This window comes from Mauremys reevesii, linkage group 3, assembly GCF_016161935.1.
Source record: "Mauremys reevesii isolate NIE-2019 linkage group 3, ASM1616193v1, whole genome shotgun sequence".
NCBI classification, from domain to species: Eukaryota; Metazoa; Chordata; order Testudines; family Geoemydidae; genus Mauremys; species Mauremys reevesii.
The window spans coordinates 93,556,511-93,576,034 of record NC_052625.1 but is presented as its reverse complement, the minus strand read 5'-3'; the positions used below and the strand labels follow the sequence as shown (position 1 = coordinate 93,576,034).

At 42.1% G+C, this 19,524-nt stretch overlaps 1 protein-coding gene across 13 annotated transcripts in view; it reads left to right on the top strand.

Moving 5' to 3' along the window:
* The window catches only part of ARID1B (AT-rich interaction domain 1B), a 405,616-nt gene that overhangs the window by 376,753 nt on the left and 9,339 nt on the right, over positions 1 to 19,524 (top strand). For 9 of the 13 annotated variants that reach the window (XM_039529451.1, XM_039529448.1, XM_039529450.1 and 6 more), the window contains 5 exons: positions 6,398 to 6,536; positions 7,990 to 8,162; positions 12,884 to 13,034; positions 14,073 to 14,189; positions 16,741 to 16,837. In XM_039529451.1, the coding sequence (XP_039385385.1) occupies positions 6,398 to 6,536; positions 7,990 to 8,162; positions 12,884 to 13,034; positions 14,073 to 14,189; positions 16,741 to 16,837 (677 nt within the window). The remainder of the gene's footprint in view (positions 1 to 6,397; positions 6,537 to 7,989; positions 8,163 to 12,883; positions 13,035 to 14,072; positions 14,190 to 16,740; positions 16,838 to 19,524) is intronic. The other 4 variants (XM_039529457.1, XM_039529455.1, XM_039529454.1 and 1 more) reach the window with 1 other exon arrangement.

The following is a 19,524-nucleotide window of genomic DNA, read 5'->3' as shown; positions in this document are numbered from 1 at the left end:
TTACAGAACCAGACTAACACGGCTACCTCTCTGATACTTAAACAGAATAGAAACAAAAAGATAAGCTACAAGGATGGATGTAAACAGTGTCAGAAAACAACGTAGCATTGAAAATCTAAACAAAAGTGGGATGCAAGGAGAGATTTGAAGGAGGAGCAAGTAGCAGCTTTGACACACAGATAAAAGGGTTTAGTTTCATGATTTCTAACTGGAAAAGTATTACTAATGATAATACGTGTAATAATATGTTAACAGGATATATAAACATACATCTCATAACTTCCAGTCATTTGCACAGCACCTAGTACATGTTGGACAGTACTCAGTATAAATTATAATTAACCTGTGTGTATACACTGTATATATATGCATATATAACATATACAAAAACTATGTTCAGAAAACGTTATTGTGGTGGCAAAGTCAAGCACCCAAAAGTTAGGAAATGCCAGAGTTAAGCTTGCCTGTGCAGCCTTAGCTCAGACCCCTTGTGCGTATGCATTATGGTACAGTCTTTTCATTACATGATCATACTGTTTTTTTCCAAAGGACCCATTCCTCATTCAGTGCGCAGAAAGGACATTGATCACTTAGTGAGCAGCTATTCAATATTTTGTTTTCTCCTCCATTTCAGTATTTTGTTCATTGTGTAGCCCAAGGCCTTATTTACTTCTCTGAATACAAAATTATTAATTTCCTCATAGGCTTTTCTATGTTACTCATCAGTATAATATCTGAGTGCTTCACAAGCATTAATTAATTTGTCGTCACAAAACCCCTGTGTGCTGAGGGGTTATTATCCCATTTTACAGGGAGGAATTGAGACACAGAGAGATCATGGTCAAAAGTATCCACTAATCTGAGGAGCCTAATTTGAGACACCTAGGACCTTGATTTTTCAGAGTATTTATCATTATATAGCACTTAATATATTCAAAGCACAGCTCCCATTGACTGCAGTTGCAATCATGAGTCGACAGCACTTCTGCAAATCAAACCACAGGGTCTCATACCAAGTAAATGAAGAACACCTATGAAAAGTTTTTGGTTTAAGTGACTTGCCTAGCAATACATAGGAACTGTGTGATACAGGCAAGGATAGAATCCAATTGCCAGGACAACACTCAGTTGCCTTAAGCATGAGACAGTTCTTTCTCTTGCTGTAATCCCCTGCATCAGTGATGGCATACCTTCCACCTTCTACTGTAAATGAGGCAAGGGTCCTACAGACAACAGTCTCCCTCACTACACAATGCTGATTCATCCCCAGAGTATGTCAGTCCTGTGCACTAAATGAGGCAGAGGTCTTGTGGAAAAATTGTATGTGATCATGTAATTTAAGACTGTATCATAATCTGTACGCACAAGGGGCCAATTAAGTAGCACAGACAACCTTAATTCTGGCATTTCCTAACTTCTGAGTGCTTGAGTTTGCAACCTTAATAATAATGTTCTTTTAACATAAAAAATTTTTGTGTGTAAATCCTAAGATTTTTTAAAAAGCAAACTGAAAAAAAAAAGAAGTTCCATCATGTGGTGTCCTATTGACACCCATGTGGTTCATCAGCAGTTGAAACCTTTAGATCCATCTAGCAGACCTCTTGAGCTAATGGAATAACTGATAGCAATAGTAGGTTGTCATCCTCTATGTGACCAGCACTAGAGGGCGATGAGTTGTTTTGCCTGTTGGTTTCACAGATATTTGCCAACAGCAGAGGAATAATGAGACTCAGGAATCTTGGCCCCATTTCAGTCTCTGGAGAGAAATGTGCTGTAGCGGGCACAGACTCTTCTGCCTTGACCCTCTCTGCCACATTCCCTCTGCGCTGTTCCTGTCCTGTCTCTTCCCTGCCTTTGGCTCCTTGTCCCAGTTCCATTCTTCTTATTCGAACAGTCTCAGTATCTTCACCTCAGGCTTCTCATCCTGGTCTCAGTGTTGTTACCCAGACAGTCCACCCTTTAAACTCCCATCCCAGTCTCATTCACCCCATCATTAGTTCCTGTCTCCTTGCCCAGCCAGTCCCAGTTTCGCTTCTCCCAGTTCCTCATCCAGTCTGTCTCTCATCTCCTTTCCTCTGATATCCAGTCACTTCCACATTCCCCATTCCCGCTACCTGCCAGTCCCAGTCTCCCTCCCGCGGCTTCTCATCCAATCTCAGTGTCCCACGACATCCAACTCCTCTTCCCAGTCTCTTTGCCCAGCCAGTCCTAGCTATTCCCTCACACCGTCTTCATCATATGTCTCTCCCCCCGACAACTTCTCTTCGCCCCATTGATTCCCAGTCCCAGTTAGCTCCAGTCTCCCCCCATAATCCCTCAGACAAACTCAGTCTCCTGACCTGCTGGTTCCCAGTCCTCTCACCCCTGTTTCCTCCTGGATCTCAGTCCTAGTTTCTTTGCTCAGCAAGTCTTAATCTTCCCCCAACTGCCAGACCCTTCTCTCCCCCCACCAGCCTCCAATTGCAGTACTCCCCTCTCCCAGGCTCCTTGTCCCAGTCTACTAACCCTGCATCCTTCCTGGTCTGGGTCTTTTCCTTTCTGCGCTCAGTTCAGGCAACTTCCCCATCTCCCTGGGCCCAGCAGCAGGAGCATTGAGAGCACAGAAGAGCTGGACTTGCTGCTGTTCGTTCCAAGCCCAGACCCAGATCCAGCACAGCCCAGAGCAACCAGGAGCAGAAATTGCAGGGAAAGTCCCGCCCAGCCCCAGACTGGAGCATGCTCAGTGCAGACAGGAACTTGGGGGAGTTAAGCTGTGGTCTAGCATGTCACTACTGAGCATGTGCAAACTGATATTTTCAAAGGTTTAGGACTAGGGCGGACTTTCACAAAAGCAGCAAAAGGCACACTACTGACACAAAGATCGCCTCACACCAGATTTAAAGTCCATGCTCCAAAGCATGAGTGCACTAAAGCTTCTGTAAGAATACTTGCCAGATTTTTTTAATGGATAAAACTATGTATTTTCCCTTAGCTTTATTCCCAGAAACAACTAAACCATTTTGACTGAAACTTTACAAACAAAAAATTCATCCTGAAGCAGATACCTGGTCTGAAAAATTTCAGCCCAAATGGTTAAAGTTTAGCAAAGTTATAAGCAGCTGAAAACAGGGTCTTATAATATTCTCGGGCAACCTTAATAATAGGCAATTCTGTCTGCCCTGTCTATAATAACCATTGTTTTGAGTGAGGAGCTTAGATTTTTCTGCTATGAAGAACGTGTTTTGTACATTAACACTCTTCAAAAACCATAGATTAACTGTTCAGTGGCCTACCAGTTGTTCTCTGTCCATTTTCCAGGATCCACATTAAACATACTTATGTCCTTGTAGGCACCCCACAACCTAACGGGCGCAGACACTGTAATGCTGTCACATCACTAGAAGTGCTCCTGCCAGGTCAAAGTTGAGGCACACTGACAAAGTAGTTTCGGGAAGCTTGCATTCACCTTGCTGGTGTTGGCATTTCTGTTGTACAACACATTTTTCAGCTGTTTGTTACCATTCATTTTTTTAAAACAGCCAGCAGGTAGAAATTTGGCTTACAAGTTCTCAGCTGGGTATCTCATTTTGCTTTCTGATTTTTTGAGTAAGACATGTTTATATAAGGAAATACTATAAAACAGAGTATTATTATTTTATAATAAAAATATGGTGTATTTATGCAACCTATAAATACTGCAAATATATTTTAACTGCTGTCAGCTTTATTTTTAAGATCTGAATTAAGTTCTTCTTGCCCAGGGTGGGTTAGGGAAACATTTAATTGGCACTTAATGGCCCATCATGAGAGAAGCTTGAAATATAGCGGGTGAGGCAATATTGTATTTTATAGTAAATAGCAGAGGGCCATGCTAGGATGCTTACCTGGTTCTAGTATATTGACTCTAAAAATCTGTATAACTTAACTCGGAAATGGTTTTGGTTTTTTTCACTTTTCAGGGAAGTAATGTAGAATTTGCCTGGTGTCAATGGATACTTTGAGATGTAAGGGGGAGGGGAGAGGGGGTGTGACAGCTGAATCACTCGATTTCTTTCATGTAGTCTAAGGGTTTATTGTGTATGCACATGGTGACTTTCATTAGTATGTCTACACTGCCAAAAAAAAAAACCCCGCAGCAGTGAGTCTCAGAGTCCAGGTCAACTGACTCAGGCTCACAGGGCTCATGCCATAGGGCTAAAAATAGCAGTGCAAATGTTCAGGCACAGGCTGGAGCCTGGGCTCTGAGACCGTCCCCCTCACTGGGTGTCAGAGCCGGCACTCCAGCCTGAGCAGTAACATCTACATTGATTGCTCTTTTTAGCCTCATAGTGCAAGCCAGGCTCTGAGACTTGCTGCCACAAGGGTTGGGGTTTTTTTGCAGTGTAGATATACCCAAAGTTCCCAGTCAAATGTAACATTAATTGCACATGAGTTTTGTGTTGTGTTTGTGTTTTGGTTTTCTTAATATATTAATGGGCTCAGTGATTTTTAAAAGCTTTTAGAACTTCATTACTATATGGGCATAAACCAAATACAGTTGGGAAAGTTGAGAACCAAGGATAGCACCATTAGGACTAATGAAACAAGCTGTGCAAAGGTCCTGATGTTTCAGGAGCAGGAATTATTTCCGGATACTGGCGAGATGCAATACAGATGTGAATGAAGCAAACCGAAGCAAGGCATCCTTCAAGCAAGACTGAGCTGCATCCATCAAGATAATGTGATTCCTAGGATTTGGGGCCAACTCTGACCCACTGTCCCTTCCCAGAAATCAGAACAGATTAACCCTGGCTGCCTCCTTCTGTTTTTTCTCCTAGCAGCGGTGTGCACATTTTTGTCATTTAGTCATTGAGCACATGTAGACAGGCTAGGCACTAGAAAGAATTTACATGACAGATTGTAGCCAGCTAGGGGGAAAAAAACAGGAAATGCAAAGTTAAGGCTAAGTTAAGATTTTTTTTCTAAATATTCTAGAGTTCTATGTTTTTCCTTCTGGTGAATCTTTGTTTACAGCAATTACATTAAAGGATTTGATCCTGCAAGCCCCCCTCAGGTGGTACGCCCACTGAAGTCAGTAGGGTCCTGAGAATGGGGGGCATGGCAAATCAGATCCAAAGCTTCTACATGGACTTGTATAGTCTCATCTAGCAGATTTCTAAAACTAAATTAGTTGGGAAAATATTCTATCATCTCATGCAGTGAAAATGTCCTGCTGGTATTAACGTTAAAAGGGTATCTGTAGGTTTACTTTAAAGGTACACTGTGCATGTATTCCATCACCAGCTTTGTATAATATCTTCAGTTAATTAGGCCATATATAACTGCTCATTCTCATTGGAATAGAACTCTTCACAGAATTCTCTCTCTCTCCTTGTAATTATAGTAAGAATGGAGCCACTTAACAAGGTGAAAGAGTGCCAGTGGTGCAAATGCTCTCCATCCCTCATTGAGATCTCAGTACAAGTGCAGCTGCAGATGAAATGGGTGGCCTTGCAGAGTTACCTAATCTAGGCATACACACTAAGCATGGGCATACCTTTTCCTTGAAATAAATAGTTCAGAGGAAGACATCTGCAGAATACGAGCTATGAAAGTGCAGAGTGGAAGCAAAGAACTTCAATGTCCTTTCATACTGTACTTCGCAGATTGCTTTACCTATGTCATTTCTTCAAGAGCTGAAGTATATTGAAGTATATTTCACCCTCAGTGGTCGTGTTTGATTGATGTGTAAAACCAAAGTCCTAACACTTGTTAAACTTTCTGTTGGTATTTTCACAAGATATGAGGTGTTAACCACAGTGTCCTGTTCAAAATCTGTTTTTGGTAATTGCTTTCTTCTTAACTAAAGTTCCCTCTATATTTAAAAAAGGATACAGTATTCTTTCCATAGAGTATTTCTCTCATCCTGTCTTATAGGTTGTGTAAGGTTGCTGTGCACTGTTAACTGGCTGCCACATTTCACCTCTGAGCTGCATTTCAGTGGTAGATGAAATTATGAAGTCCTCCTGATACAGTGTTTATGTATCAGTTTGAGTTAGTAAAGTAATCCTTCAGGGTGAAAGTTGCTATATAAATATTTGTATTGTGGTACTGATTATGTGGTGAAGTTATGTCATTTTATGAACAGGGTACCCTCTGACCTATTATTTAAATTAAAGGTCCTCCTTTGCCCAGATGATTTCCATTCATGTTGCTTTAGGCAGTGGACTAAATTCATAGTTCTAGAAAAGATGGGGGATAGTACAACACTGATTATACCAATCTCAGGGGATGCTCAGGAAGGCTGACATACTGAAATGCATAATGTGTAAGCAGAGTAGCAGACTCATTTTAAAATAGCTCTTTTCTCCTTGATGATTGCTGCTTCCCTAGTACGTTGCTTGATATATCTAATATGTCTTTATTTTAAATCTGCCAGCTAATTCTGGTTCCCTACAAGGTCCACAGACTCCCCAGTCTACCGGTAGTAATTCCATGACAGAAGTGCCGGGCGACTTGAAGCCTCCAACACCAGCATCAACACCTCATGGACAAATGACGCCCATGCAGGGCGGCAGGTATTGAAAACTCAATGCTTCATTTCACCTTTCTTACCCTTGCTACATAGAGTAGAACAGTGTGCCATCAAGGTGTCGCTTGTATAAAGAAAAGCATTCTTTATACAGGGTTTTTGTTTGTTTGTTCTTTCCAAGGGCATCTTTGCATGGTCATTTTGCATCATGCAACAAGTTGCAGCAACTATGGTTATCAGTGCTCTGCCTTCTATTCCCGTAATAATGTCCATTTGGAAAAAACAGAATTCCTGAGATGATAGTCAATGCTTCAGTTGTCAGTGATACTTAACCTTAACATTTGAGAACATGGGGATTTTTCTGAGTTGAAAGTGGGATCGTGATCATCTTTATAATGGTCCTTTCCATCATAAACCATGTACATGTGCAGATCAAGGACTAAAACCCTGCTCCTTCACTTCTAAACATACAGTCTCCTGCCCCTGAGCTAAAGGGAGAATTCTCTTAGTTATCAACTACCTGGTAACTGCAGGAGAACTGTTCTGTTCTGTAGAGAAGGACCCTCATGTTTTTATTAAGCAGCAGTCAGCCAGCCAAGGGCAATGTTCTTGTGCAGACACAGCACCATATCCTTCTGCCACTAAAGTCTATGACAAAAAAGCTCTCAGCAGCGTCAGTGGGAGCAGGATTGAGATCTAGACTATCCACAACAAAATCATTCACAACTTTGCTTAATTATAGTCTCTTGTCTTCAGCTGTAATCGGTGCACAAGTTTTCGAAGAGATCTGACTATGTGGAGAGATAGAAGGGGTAGTAGCAAAGCTTTTTTAATGACCTCTCATTCAAACACTTTGATTAATTTGTTTCCCATTTGTAAAAACATTCTCATTTGCCTTCAGAATAAACGTGGCAGTTCTCAGAGCAACTTAGTTTTTCAAGCCCTGTTTATAAGGGCTTTATAATAAAGCTAGCTGAAGCCACAAAGGTTGCTGCCGGTCCATAATATTGAATGGTATTGAGAAGGTAAATCAAGTGCTGCTGTTTATTCTTTGTCATAATACGAGAACAAGGGGACACTGAGTGAAACTGAAAGATAATTATATTTAAAACTGATACAAGGAAATACCTTTTTGACACAATACATAATTAACATGTGAAACTCATTGCCTCAGGGTATTGAGGCAAACAGTTGCTCTGGATTCCAAAAAGGTGAGGACTTTTATGTGACTAATGGCAATATACACATTTACATTAGATTGGATAAAAAAATTCCTCATGCTTAAGGAAAAAGCAGGGGTAGGAAGAAACTTTTCCTGTGGGCAGGTTATTCCATAATTGTCTATTATGGCATTTCTTATGCCTTTCTCTGAAGCATCTGGCGCTGGCTACTAGCAAAGACTGGATACTGCACTAGAAGGACCATAGTCTGGTCTGGTATCACAATTTCTCGCATGTGTTCCTATAACATTAATGCCTCCATTTTGTCTGTCCATTTAGAAACAGTGCAGTTAGTGTGCACGATCCCTTTTCTGATGTAAGTGATTCCGCATTCCCGAAGCGAAACTCCATGACGCCAAATGCACCATACCAGCAAGGGATGAACATGCCAGATATGATGGGAAGGATGCCCTATGAACCGAATAAGGACCCTTTTGGTGGGATAAGAAAAGGTATCTACTAAGTGGCAGTCTCAGTGTGTTCTTCCCTAGTTTCATCAAAGCAATGTATTTTGATTTGTCAAGGTGTGCTTGGTGTGGCTCTTTTTGCATGCTCTCCCTGTCTCTTTGCATCATTGCCATCAGCAACATCATATCTCCACGGCAATAAAGGAAGTGTAACCACATCTCAGTTTTCTCTGGTCATTTTTCCTCCTCTCAAAGTTAAATTATATAAGTGTAGGATTCAGGCTTCAACGGGATCCCAGAATGGTTGTTCAGGAATACTACACAGTACTGTTTGTGACTGGACTATACCACTAAGGATCAGCGGGTTAAATTAGTTGGGCCTGGGGGTTTTTAATACTCCAGTAGCATCTTGGACTATAGTAAACTATATTACAGCTTGGGATAGCATTTCTAATTGTTAGAGTAGGAAACTGGGAGTCAGAACTCAGAGGTGCTATCATGGTTCAACTGCAAATTCATTGTGCAGTTTTAAGCAAATCTCCTAACCTCTTTACCTCAGGTTACGCAGCTGTAAAATAGGTATACTTAACTGTGTAGCACACAGAAGTGTTGCAAGGTGTAATTAATTAATGTTTGTTAGACATTTTGAGATCCTGTGGTGACAGGTGCCACGTAATTCGAAGTTTAGTGTTTTAGAAAGTTAAAAATGAGAATAACACTAAAGCTAACTCAGTCCCCGGGTGCACTTCACTCAGGGTCTTTCTGTGAATTTTAAAGTATCTTAGGAAAGAATAATTTGAACTATTCTCCTACATGTTTGTGTATAGGAAAGGGGGAGGGTAGGAAGAGGTTCAGAGTTCATAACAGCAGAAGAGCAGATGATGGAGGTTTAAGAGTATGAAGTGTCAGCTGAAAGACGAGGTAACGGAGAGGAAAAGGACAAAGAGCAGGGAGAGGAGAAGAAGTGGTGATGTACTGGTGTCACTAGTTTAAAAAAAGAGAGAGAAAGTGATGCTGATGAGACCATTTGGAACAGCAGTTGGGTAGAGGCCTTATGTTTCCTTAAATCCCGCGCCTTTTGCCCTGGACCCTGGTACAGCAGAACTTCAGGGGAAATAACATCCTTTCTGGCTTAAACTTATTTTGATTTCCATGGTCATCTTGAGATCAGGTTGGTTTACTGCACATACCCATTTATTTCTCATTTAGATTAGGTCACAAGTGAAAATTAGTTTTCTCGTATCATCTCAGGCTTCTTGGAAAGATGATCACGTGTGATTCAGATCTGTTCCCTCACTCAACTCATTCTGCTGATGGTGTTTCTGCTTTTATAAAAGAGTTTGGCAAGGTGATGAGTGCATACAAAACCTGGGGAACAATTCCAGGGCTTCCTGTAGCATTTTTAAATACCCTCTTATCATGCATATACCCAATCTCTAGCTCCTGGAATTAATAGAACTGCTTCTTTGATCCTTTATTATAAGGGTGCCTAGTTCTCCCACCTGCTATTCTTTCCATTGCTTTAGTTACAAATCTGGCCTGCTCTAAGGCAGCAAGTGACAGGAAGTGGAAAGCTTGGTTCTTGGAGAAGTCCTATTCTTCCTTTCCAAGATGAGCCTTTGCCTCCTTACCTTCACCCTCACCTCTGGTTTTTTTATGTCAGATATCTCAAACTAGAGAGGTTTTTTATGTCAGATATCTCAAACTAGAGAGTTTTTTATGTCAGATATCTCAAACTTCCTTGAATCCTTTGTTACTAAATGATGTCATGGCTGGTGCTGGCCAAGTCTCTTCTTGGACCCTTAGAATTGTATCTACCTTGCCCGGAGGATACCTCCAGGATACAGGATCCTCTGCACAGACATCAACCCCATTTTGGGAAAGGGAAAGAAAACAGCCCTGTGGCTACAGGGTGCTAATTAAAGCCATGAGGCTAGCGCATAAGCCTTTCTGATATCTAGAGATTTGAGTTTGAGTCAACGTTGTTGGGCTAAGAAGAGCAAGTGTGAACAGAGTCCAGCTTGAGTCTTTAGGACATCTAGGAAGAAGAAAGCTTTCTACCTGATGGGTTTAATTCTCTAACATGAGTTCCAAATATGATTTTTTTCATTAGACGTTATTTGATATTCTGACCACCAGGGCCACCCGGGGGGGGCAAGTGGGGCAATTTGCCCCAGGCTCTGCAGGGGCCCCCACAAGAACGGCTGAGGCTCCCTTCCCAGCCCTGGCCTGACCCCGCCTCCACCCCTCTCCCGGAGCCTCAGCGCATCCAGGAGCGTCCGTGGACAGCGCTGCAGTGTGGCTCCGGCGGGGCATGAGCTCCTCCCCGCTCAGAGCTACGTGGTCAGGGGGCGGGGCTGAGAGCTCCAGGCCAAGTGGAGGGAGCTCAGGCCCCGCTGGAGCTCACAGCTCCTCCCCCTTACCACGCGGCTCTGAGCGGGGAGGAGCCAGGGCCGCCCAGAGGATTCAGGGTGCCTGGGGCAAAGCAATTTCGGAGGCCCCTTCCATAAAAACAGTTGCAATACTATAGAATACTGTATTCTCGTGGGGGCCTCTGTGGGGCCTGGGGAAAATTGCCTCACTTGCCTCCCCCTCTGGACAGCCCTGGGAGGAGCTCAGGCCCCGCTGGAGCCACGCTGCACCGCTGTTCAGAGACACTTCTGGATGCGGCGCGCTGAGGCTCCGGGTGAGTGGGGAGCTGGGGGTAAGGGGCAGGGAGTCCCAGGGACAGTCAAGGGACAGGGAGGAGGCAGAGGTTGTGGGGGGCAGTCAGGGGACAGGGAGCAGGGGTGGGGTCCCTGGGGGCAGTCAGGGGACGGGGGGGTCTATGGGGGACGGTGAGGGGACAGGGAGCAGGATGGGTTGGGGATTCTGAGGGGGGTGGGCAGTCAGGGGGCAGGAAGTGGGTGAGGGTCGGATAGGAGGCAGGGCCAGGCTGTTTGGGAGGCACAGCCTTCCCTACCCTAAAGCTCATTCAGCAGTTTGAGGCTTGCAGAAGAGCCAAGCTGTTAGCTTTTCCATTAGGGCTACCATCTCTTTCACTTCTCAAATGCCAAATTATAGTCTATATTTAATTTCAGTGCCATAGGGAGATTCATGTCAGGGGAGGGTAGCTTCATTTAAAATTAGCCACTGGGGGAGGGATCACATGAGAAGAGCAATATCCTACACCACCTACCTCCTTCCCAACCCTACCTAGCGAGACCCACCTCCCCTGCATTCCCTGAGGCTTCAAAGGGGTTAATTCAGTGGTTCTCAAACTTTTGTACTGGTGACCCCTTTCACATAGCAAACCTCTGAGTGAAAACACTTTTTTACATATTTAACACTATTATAAATGCTGGAGGCAAAGCGGGGTTTGAGGTGGAGGCTGACAGCTCGCGACCCCCAGTAATAACCTTGTGACCCCCTGAGGGGTCCCAAACCCCAGTTTGAGAACCCCTGGGTTAATTTAATTTTAGCACCCTGTGTCCATTCACATGCATGTGCTATCTTGAGCATTTCAGTTTTCACAACATAGGCTCATCCCAGATTCTGGAACAAGCTCAAATGCTCAGTTCATGGAGTATGTACATAAGCTATACTATAGACAAACCCACAGTAACCGTCTCCAGTTTGTGAGGGACCCCATGGAGCCAGTCTCTAGGAAACAGATAAATGCATGGAGGTTAAGTCTATTAATGGCTATTAGCCAGGACGGGTAAGGAATGGTGTCCCTAGCCTCTGTTTGTCAGAGGGTGGAGATGGATGGCAAGAGAGAGATCACTTGAGCATTACCTGTTAGGTTCACCCCCTCTGGGGCACTTGGCATTGGCCATTGTCGGTAGACAGGATACTGGGCTGGATGGACCTTTGGTCTGACCCAGTATGGCTGTTCTTATGTTCTAACCTAAATGAACCCAAAGTTATGGAGACAGATATGAGTCAAGGAAACCAGCAGAGTATCAGATACCTGGAAAAATCTCTGACTGGATGGGCTCAGGCGTTTGGTCACAAGCTGAGGTGGTTCAAAAGTTTTGGATTTTTTTTAAGCAGAATTTTTTTATTGTTTCTTTAAACAATCAAACACAGCAAGCAGCAAATATTTGGCCACACACTTCTGAAACCCCAAACCATGTTCAGGTTTTGGCAGACTAATTTCAGCTTTTCAATTAAAAAAAACAACAACAAATTTTGAAGGAAAGCAGATGTTGTCCGTGAATTTGTTCTGCTTTTTAAAAACCCCTAGTTTTCGATCCAAAAAAAGTTTTGACGGAAAATATTTGTCCAACCCTTTTAATGAGCTTTATTGCCTTTTAGCACTAGCTGATGCTGAGAACCAGTGATACCTTGTAAAGAAGTTTTCTCAAAACTGGGTTTGTGCCGAGATGTGGAAGGTTTATTTTTCCCAGGGCCGCCCATGGGAGGGGAGCAAATGGGGCAATTTGCCCCGGGCCCCACAGGGGCCCCCACAAGACTATAGTATTGTATAGTATTACAATTTTTTTTTATGGAAGGGGCCACCGAAATTGCTTTGCCCCAGACCCCCTGAATCCTCTGAGTGGCCCTGCTGACCACCTTGCTGTTCCATCTTATCGATAGTGCTGATTTATCTGCTTCATCACTCTCCTAGAGCTTGTCAGACACCTAATAATTCTGCATCGTAGAGTTAGGGCTTCAGGCCTTTTTTCAAATGATGTCATTTAACAGACCTTGGAAGCTCATCTTTGAACACCAAAAATAAAATGTTTAATTTGCAGTTCTTCCGTTTTTACTTATTATTGCAGTGCCTGGAAGCAGTGAGCCCTTTATGGCCCCTGGACAAATGCCCAATAGTGGAATACAGGATATCTATAACCAGACTCCATCTGGAGCAATGTCCACCATGAGTATGAGCCAGCGGCAGCAGTTCTCTTATGGAGGTGGCTATGACAGGAGGTGAGTCAATCTTCAGCAAAGTTAGTGAAAATGATCCTGTCGTCTTCTCCTTTGCCTCATTGTCCTTTACAGAGAACCTAGCAGCCCTCGCTTCCTGCAGCTGCTTACTAAATCACTGGGAGTCAAGCCACAGGTAATGAGAGAGTCTAGGTTTTTGCCGAAATTAATAGGAAAAGAGTTGTCACATTTCAGAAGTCACTCAACCCAGAGCTGATCAGCAAGTGGGTCTGCTTGACAGCTGCTTTTTGCAGGATGTTGTGTTGTGCTGTGATTTGCTAAAGTAGCACCTGTGTTAGTCCTCTTGCTCTGTTCATACCTAAACGGAAGATGTTGCTTTTTTTTTTAATATATAAAAAACAAAATATGCATCTTAAAAATGTTTTCTTTGGTCTGCCGGTGACTAGAACTTCATTTGGAGCTTTCAGGGTCTATACTGTTCTGTAGGGACACTGCTCTTCAAGTGTGTGACCATAGTGATCCTCTGTACTGAGGTTCAGTGGCTGAAGGTTTAGATCCCTATAGGTCCAAATTTCAGTGAAGTAAAACCAATTTTTCCCCCCTTTTCCTTACCCTGGGAAAGTCTTGTTTTTGTTTTTTTTAAATCCATAGAATCACTGATGTCTGATCATTGGGAGCAGGCAGAAAGGTTTGGGAGTGTTTGGGTATACTGAGTTTTGCAATATGTTTTGCAAGCTAGAACTGTAGAAACTTTTTTTTCCCATCGTTATGTTCAATTAGTTGTACAGTTTTGCTTCATTACTAACATTTCCTGATGGCAGCCAATGCGGTGCACAATATTGGCCTCCTAAGTTAATAGTAGGCCAGTTTTCACAATCCTAGGCTGAAGCAGTAGGGGAAGAATAAAACAACTGTAATCATTTTGTTCAACAAAAGCCACGTTGCTGTGTTGTCAGCCAGATTAAAGGTCCCAGCAGAAGGTCTTAGGCCAGAAGAATCCTTCCCATTAAGTTTTATTGATTTGGCGATTTTGGAGAATAAGTGCTTTTTACAGAATGAGGTTTCCTTTGTCATTTTTAGGTCGGATCATGGGCTGGGTCCTGAAGGCAGTATGGGACCTCCTGGTCAGAGCAACATGGTGCCTTCAAACAGTGACCCAAGCATGTACTCTCCTAATCGTTACCCTGGCCAGCAGAGGTGAACATTGATTTCTCTGTTTATAATATCTGCATTAACCAGATAATCCTAAATTCTAGCAGCTACTGATTGTGTATAACAGAATATTCAGCAGCGTGGTGTGTTATTTGTTTGTGTTTTCCTATAGAAATTTTTCCATTGGGTTTGTTTTTTGGGTTGGGAGAGCTATTTGATTTTGTGTTTCCATAGAACTATAGATGTTAGAAAAGGAAATCACACAATTTGGTGCCAATACAGGATGTACACGACATTATATTCTCAAATTGTCCATTCTAGTTTTAAATTATTCAAACTTTGAGACTTATACAAACCCTGAGGCTCAGGTGGTGGCCATTCTGTAGTCTAAGTAACACTAACACTTAAGGAGCATTTCCTGATATATAGCCTCCATTTTCCTTTGCCCAGTTTCATCTCATTACTCTGTTATATTACTTCAGACAACCCTAGACAATTCCTATCAGTTAAGTAGTTCTTTTGACATTGCTTAGATAACCTCTCTGTCTGGCTTGATTTTCGGAGATATTGAACACCTACTGCACCCATAGAAGTCAGTGAGAGCTGTGGATGTTCAGCACCTTGAAAATCAGGCCATGTTAGTTCTTTTAATTCTTTCTAAGAAGTCAAATTCTCCAGCCCTTTCAACTTTTTTGCTCCTTTTTCCTGAATTGCCCTTGAACATATTCTGGTGTCCAGAACTGCACTCAAAATTCTAGGTGTGTCCTCTTTCGTATTGTATGCAAAGGGACTGCTAACATCTTGGTCTGTGACAGGATGGTTTTGTGTACACTACCCATACTGAAATTGATATTTGTTGTGTTACCGTATCACACTGCAAGCTCAAATCCAATTTGCTATCCACCATCAGCGCCAGGTATTTATCATCCTTACTGCTTTCCATGTATTTCCCTTCAAATGATTTTCTGTTTCATTTTAAAAAAAAAAAAAAAGAAAGAAATTAAAAGTATGCCCAGTTAAGCACTCAAAAAATCAGGAAGTGCCACAGGTAAGATTGTAAGTGCAACCTTAACTCTGTACTTTATGACACAGTATTTCATTAACTGCTATACTATTCCTCAAAAAAGAACAATATGTCATCATTGAGGCCATATGTAAATTGCAGGTTTTAAAAAAATTACATCATCATCATGGGTAAGTGTTGGGATTTCACAGGGTAGGCACTGCTGCAATATTTCCAACAGTATAGAGGCAGAAGTGGTCATCCCACCACATGGGGGGAGGAGAGATAGCTCCGTGGTTTGAGCATTGGCCTGCTAAACCCAGGGTTGTGAGTTCAATCCTTGAGGGAGCCATTTAGGGATTTGGGAATTGGTCCTGCTTTGAGCAGGGGGTTGGACTAGATGATCTCCTGAGATCCCTTCCAACCCTAATAATCCATGATTCTATGACTGGCCAGCCAGCAGTTAGAAGCCCTGCCCCAGCCCACTCCACAGTAGTCACCAGCAGGAGTGAGAGCACCCAGGTCAGAGCCCCCTTCAAAACTTCTGGTTCCTTGCTGGGCAAGAAGCCCCCTTACCCTCTGCTCATACTCCAAATAGTGGATCCTGGTCTCAGTTCCTATGGTGTCTCACCCAGGCCTGCCAGAGGCTGCTGTGGGGCAGGCCAGGGCTTCTAGTTAGCACCACTGACAATCTCTCCATGGGTTGGCTGGACAGGATGCAGCAACAGAATTAGCCCAGCCCTGTGATTTTTCCAGTATCCCTTGGGCATCTCTGCTTCTGCCTCCCCACTGTTGGAAAAATCACAGTATTGTGCTAATTTCACTATTTCCTTGCAGTCTGTGAAATCGTTATTTACACAGGGCCTTAGTCATTATACATTTATTTGTTAAAAGTTCCAGTGCATAAGTGTAGCATCTTGAAATATTTTTCATAGTTTGTACTTAAACTCATTTTGTGCTACTGTGGTCTAGCGAAAATGACAAATTCAGTTTAAACCAATTTTTAAAATATTTTTTATATTCAGTACAGTCTTTAATGTTCCATAAAGTGAGTTTCTTGATGAGACCCACTTTTTAAAACTCTTTAGAATTTGAACACACCCTCTTTGTGCTGTAGGTCAGATATTTTATTTACTAGAATATATATCCTGCTTCATTCTGTTACAACTATATTGCTTTATACTCTGTGTAGTAATTCCTTCTGGTACATCCTTGCAACTGATTTCCACCAGTAGTCTTAGTGCTGAATTAGTGCAATACATGAGAACTCCTGACTGTTGGAATTCAAGGAATTTAATCGGTTTTGTGAAGGTTGGGGGGTTGCTGAGTCTCTTAATTTTCCTCTCGTTGACATCTTTGTAGAGGTCAAACAACTTTGGCAACATGCCCAAAAAGGTGTCACCATCCATTCTAAAAAATTAAATTATCATCACTGTGCTAAGAGTCTTGGTATGGAAATTAGGTGGTATGGGAAAGAGAATGTTTCGTGGTGGTGGCCATCTTTAAGGTGTAGAATCATCAGAGCAATTTCATTTTTCCAGTGGCTTGGAAGTTCCAACAGTACTAAGTGCTGATTTGAATGCATCATTCTAGGCATGAACCATATGGGCAGCAGTATCCAGGGCAAGGACCTCCTTCAGGACAACCACCGTATGGAGGACATCAACCTGGAATGTATCCACAGCAGCAGGTAAAAGAGGTGGAATCATTTATGTTCATAACATTTATTTTGTAAACATCAACCCCCCAAAAATATACTTTATAATATGAAATTGAAACAAATTCTTAAAATACATGCAGTTTTCGCACAGGTGAGCAACATAGTACGGGCTAAAATCGGGGCCGATTTTAGCAGCGGATGTGCGAGAACAAGGCCATGTACTAGTTATGTGAAGGGTGTAATTTAAAGTTGAGATTCTGTGGTGTGGAATCCATGACAGGTGAAAGCCCCAGGCACAGTAAGCAGACAGATCAAAACAATGTGATTCATAGGCTGATAATATTGCACCACCCAGCTTGCAGAGACAAATAGGAAAGCTGCTGACTGGAAGAGCAGAAAGCACTCCTGTCAGGCAGGCAACTGAAACCAAGGAAGTCTGGCAGGAAGAGAAAGACCTAAGCCTCGTAGTTGCTAAGGCTGGCATAGAGTGTCACACAGATAATCCAAGACTATCATAAAACCTGCATGTGAGAGAATCATGTACTTTGAATGTATAGCAGATGATATATTCCAATATATTACTAACATTGAAAAAATATTTTAAACATTCTAACATTTGAGCCTTTCTATATATATAAAATATACAGACTATGCAGGGAAATATGAGTACTGTTTCTAGACATAGGTTTTGTAAAATGTATTGGTAATATGTGTGCAAATCCTGGCCCCATTAAAGTCATTGGCAGAAATCCCATTGACTTCAGTGAGGCCAGGATTTCACCGCTGTGTATGATAAAGCAGTTGGTACTCACTCTGTAATTATGGCTGGTGCTAGGTTACTAGAATAAGACAGATTTTTAAACATGCCAGGATTCCCCAGAAATAAATTTATCTTCCTGAAATTTCACATACCACATCTCAGTGCGGGGCAGAGGTTTTCTAGGAAGTTCAGTAAAAATCAGAAGTGCAGCTCTAAAGTTGCAGGGTTTTGAAAATGTATCTAAAATTCACTTTTGGAATGTTACACTTCTCTTTTTTCTCTCATACTATCTCCAAAATGTCGTGGTCCAGAAACTCTACATTTGTTTTGTTGGTCGTGCTAAGGAGCAGCATTTTTAGTAATTTGGGGTGATTTAGTGGAGAAATCACAAAGATCAATAACAAAAATAGCCTGTGATACCCCACACTACGGTATCAAGGGAATGAACTAACAAGGTTCTCATTAAAGATGGGAACGCCCTAAACTTTGCAAAAATATATAGTCAAACTAACATTATTAAGAAAATATAAAATCTCATTTCCTATTCTAGGTACTCATTTCCAGTAATGTCTTAATAATGTATTATTTTGACCTTTTTGTATATTTTGTCACATATTAGGGGACAAAGTTAAGGTTAGGCTGGTGGTGTGATGTAGAGTTGGGTGGGAGTTAATGGCTGAATTACCATAGTGGGACCCTCCTTTAGAGGTGTCGTTGACATGCTGGTTTTTTGTCCTGCTATACCCCTTTTTACATCTATATCCTCCCTCTGAGTTATCTGACTGTCTGAGATCCCAATCCAGCAAACACATCCATGTTTAACTTTAATCATGTCAGAAGTCCCACTGAAGTGCGATTACTTGCATGTTTTAAATTAAGTATGTGCTCAAGTGTTGCAAGATCAGGGTCTAAGAAGATTTATGCATAACCATTGAATTTGAAATTGTGGTTCAACTTAGACAATTTTTACATGATGCCTGTTTTTCTGTGTCTTGCATTAGAGTTCATGTCACAGACCCAGTATATTACATAGATGTGTAAGACCTAAAGCTGGCCATGGACCCTTTGTTTCTAAAATAGCTTGATAGCTGAGTGGCAAATTAAAACATTCATGCAACTCAGTGGTTAGGATTTTACATGCACCAAAGTCAGAAAATGAGAGTTAATGGTTCCCAGAGCAATTCTAACTGACCCACGATGCATGCATATAGAATTTTATATGATGTTAACTTTAGTACATTAGTATACATTGTGCAATGTGACTTAAGGTTTCTGTGGGAGCCATAACTTTTGTTTACCATAGATCATATATTAAAAAAACTGCACATTTAATTCACATTTTTTGCCTCACGGCATTCAGTGTGGCTCAAACTTTGAAGCAAACTCCCCCCAGGAACTAACGACCATTACAAACCTCTCCACCTTCCACTCAAAGTGCAAGGTGCAGTTCTTCGCCCTGCCTTCTCTAACATAAACACAGAGCAGCATGTACTTTTTAAAACAAAATATCAAACCCTGTCAAAACAAAACATTACATTGTGCCCACAGTTCTCCCCCTTCAGAGGGAGGATGAGAGACATAAAGAACCACACATGACAGATGTTAGTCATGTCACTTATCTGAACACCTTCCAGGAGCACATTACTACAGTGATGAGCACCATATAAGCACCTATCTAGAATAAAATAAAATGTTTGAATTTAACTGCTGGAATAATCAGACATGAAATGTGATTAGGGGATTCAGGGAGAGGGATTCATCTTCTTGGCAGGGATGTGTGGAGGTTTTGGAACACCAGACATAACTGAGATGGGTGTTTCTCCCACCAGCCAGCCTGTTTTGCCTGACTTATACTCTGTTTCAAACTCCAGTGTCCTGGATACATACTTGCAGAAGTCTCCTGCTTTGGGATGTTAGAAGACTTTCAAAACTTATCATCCAAGAAGACTAAGTCTGT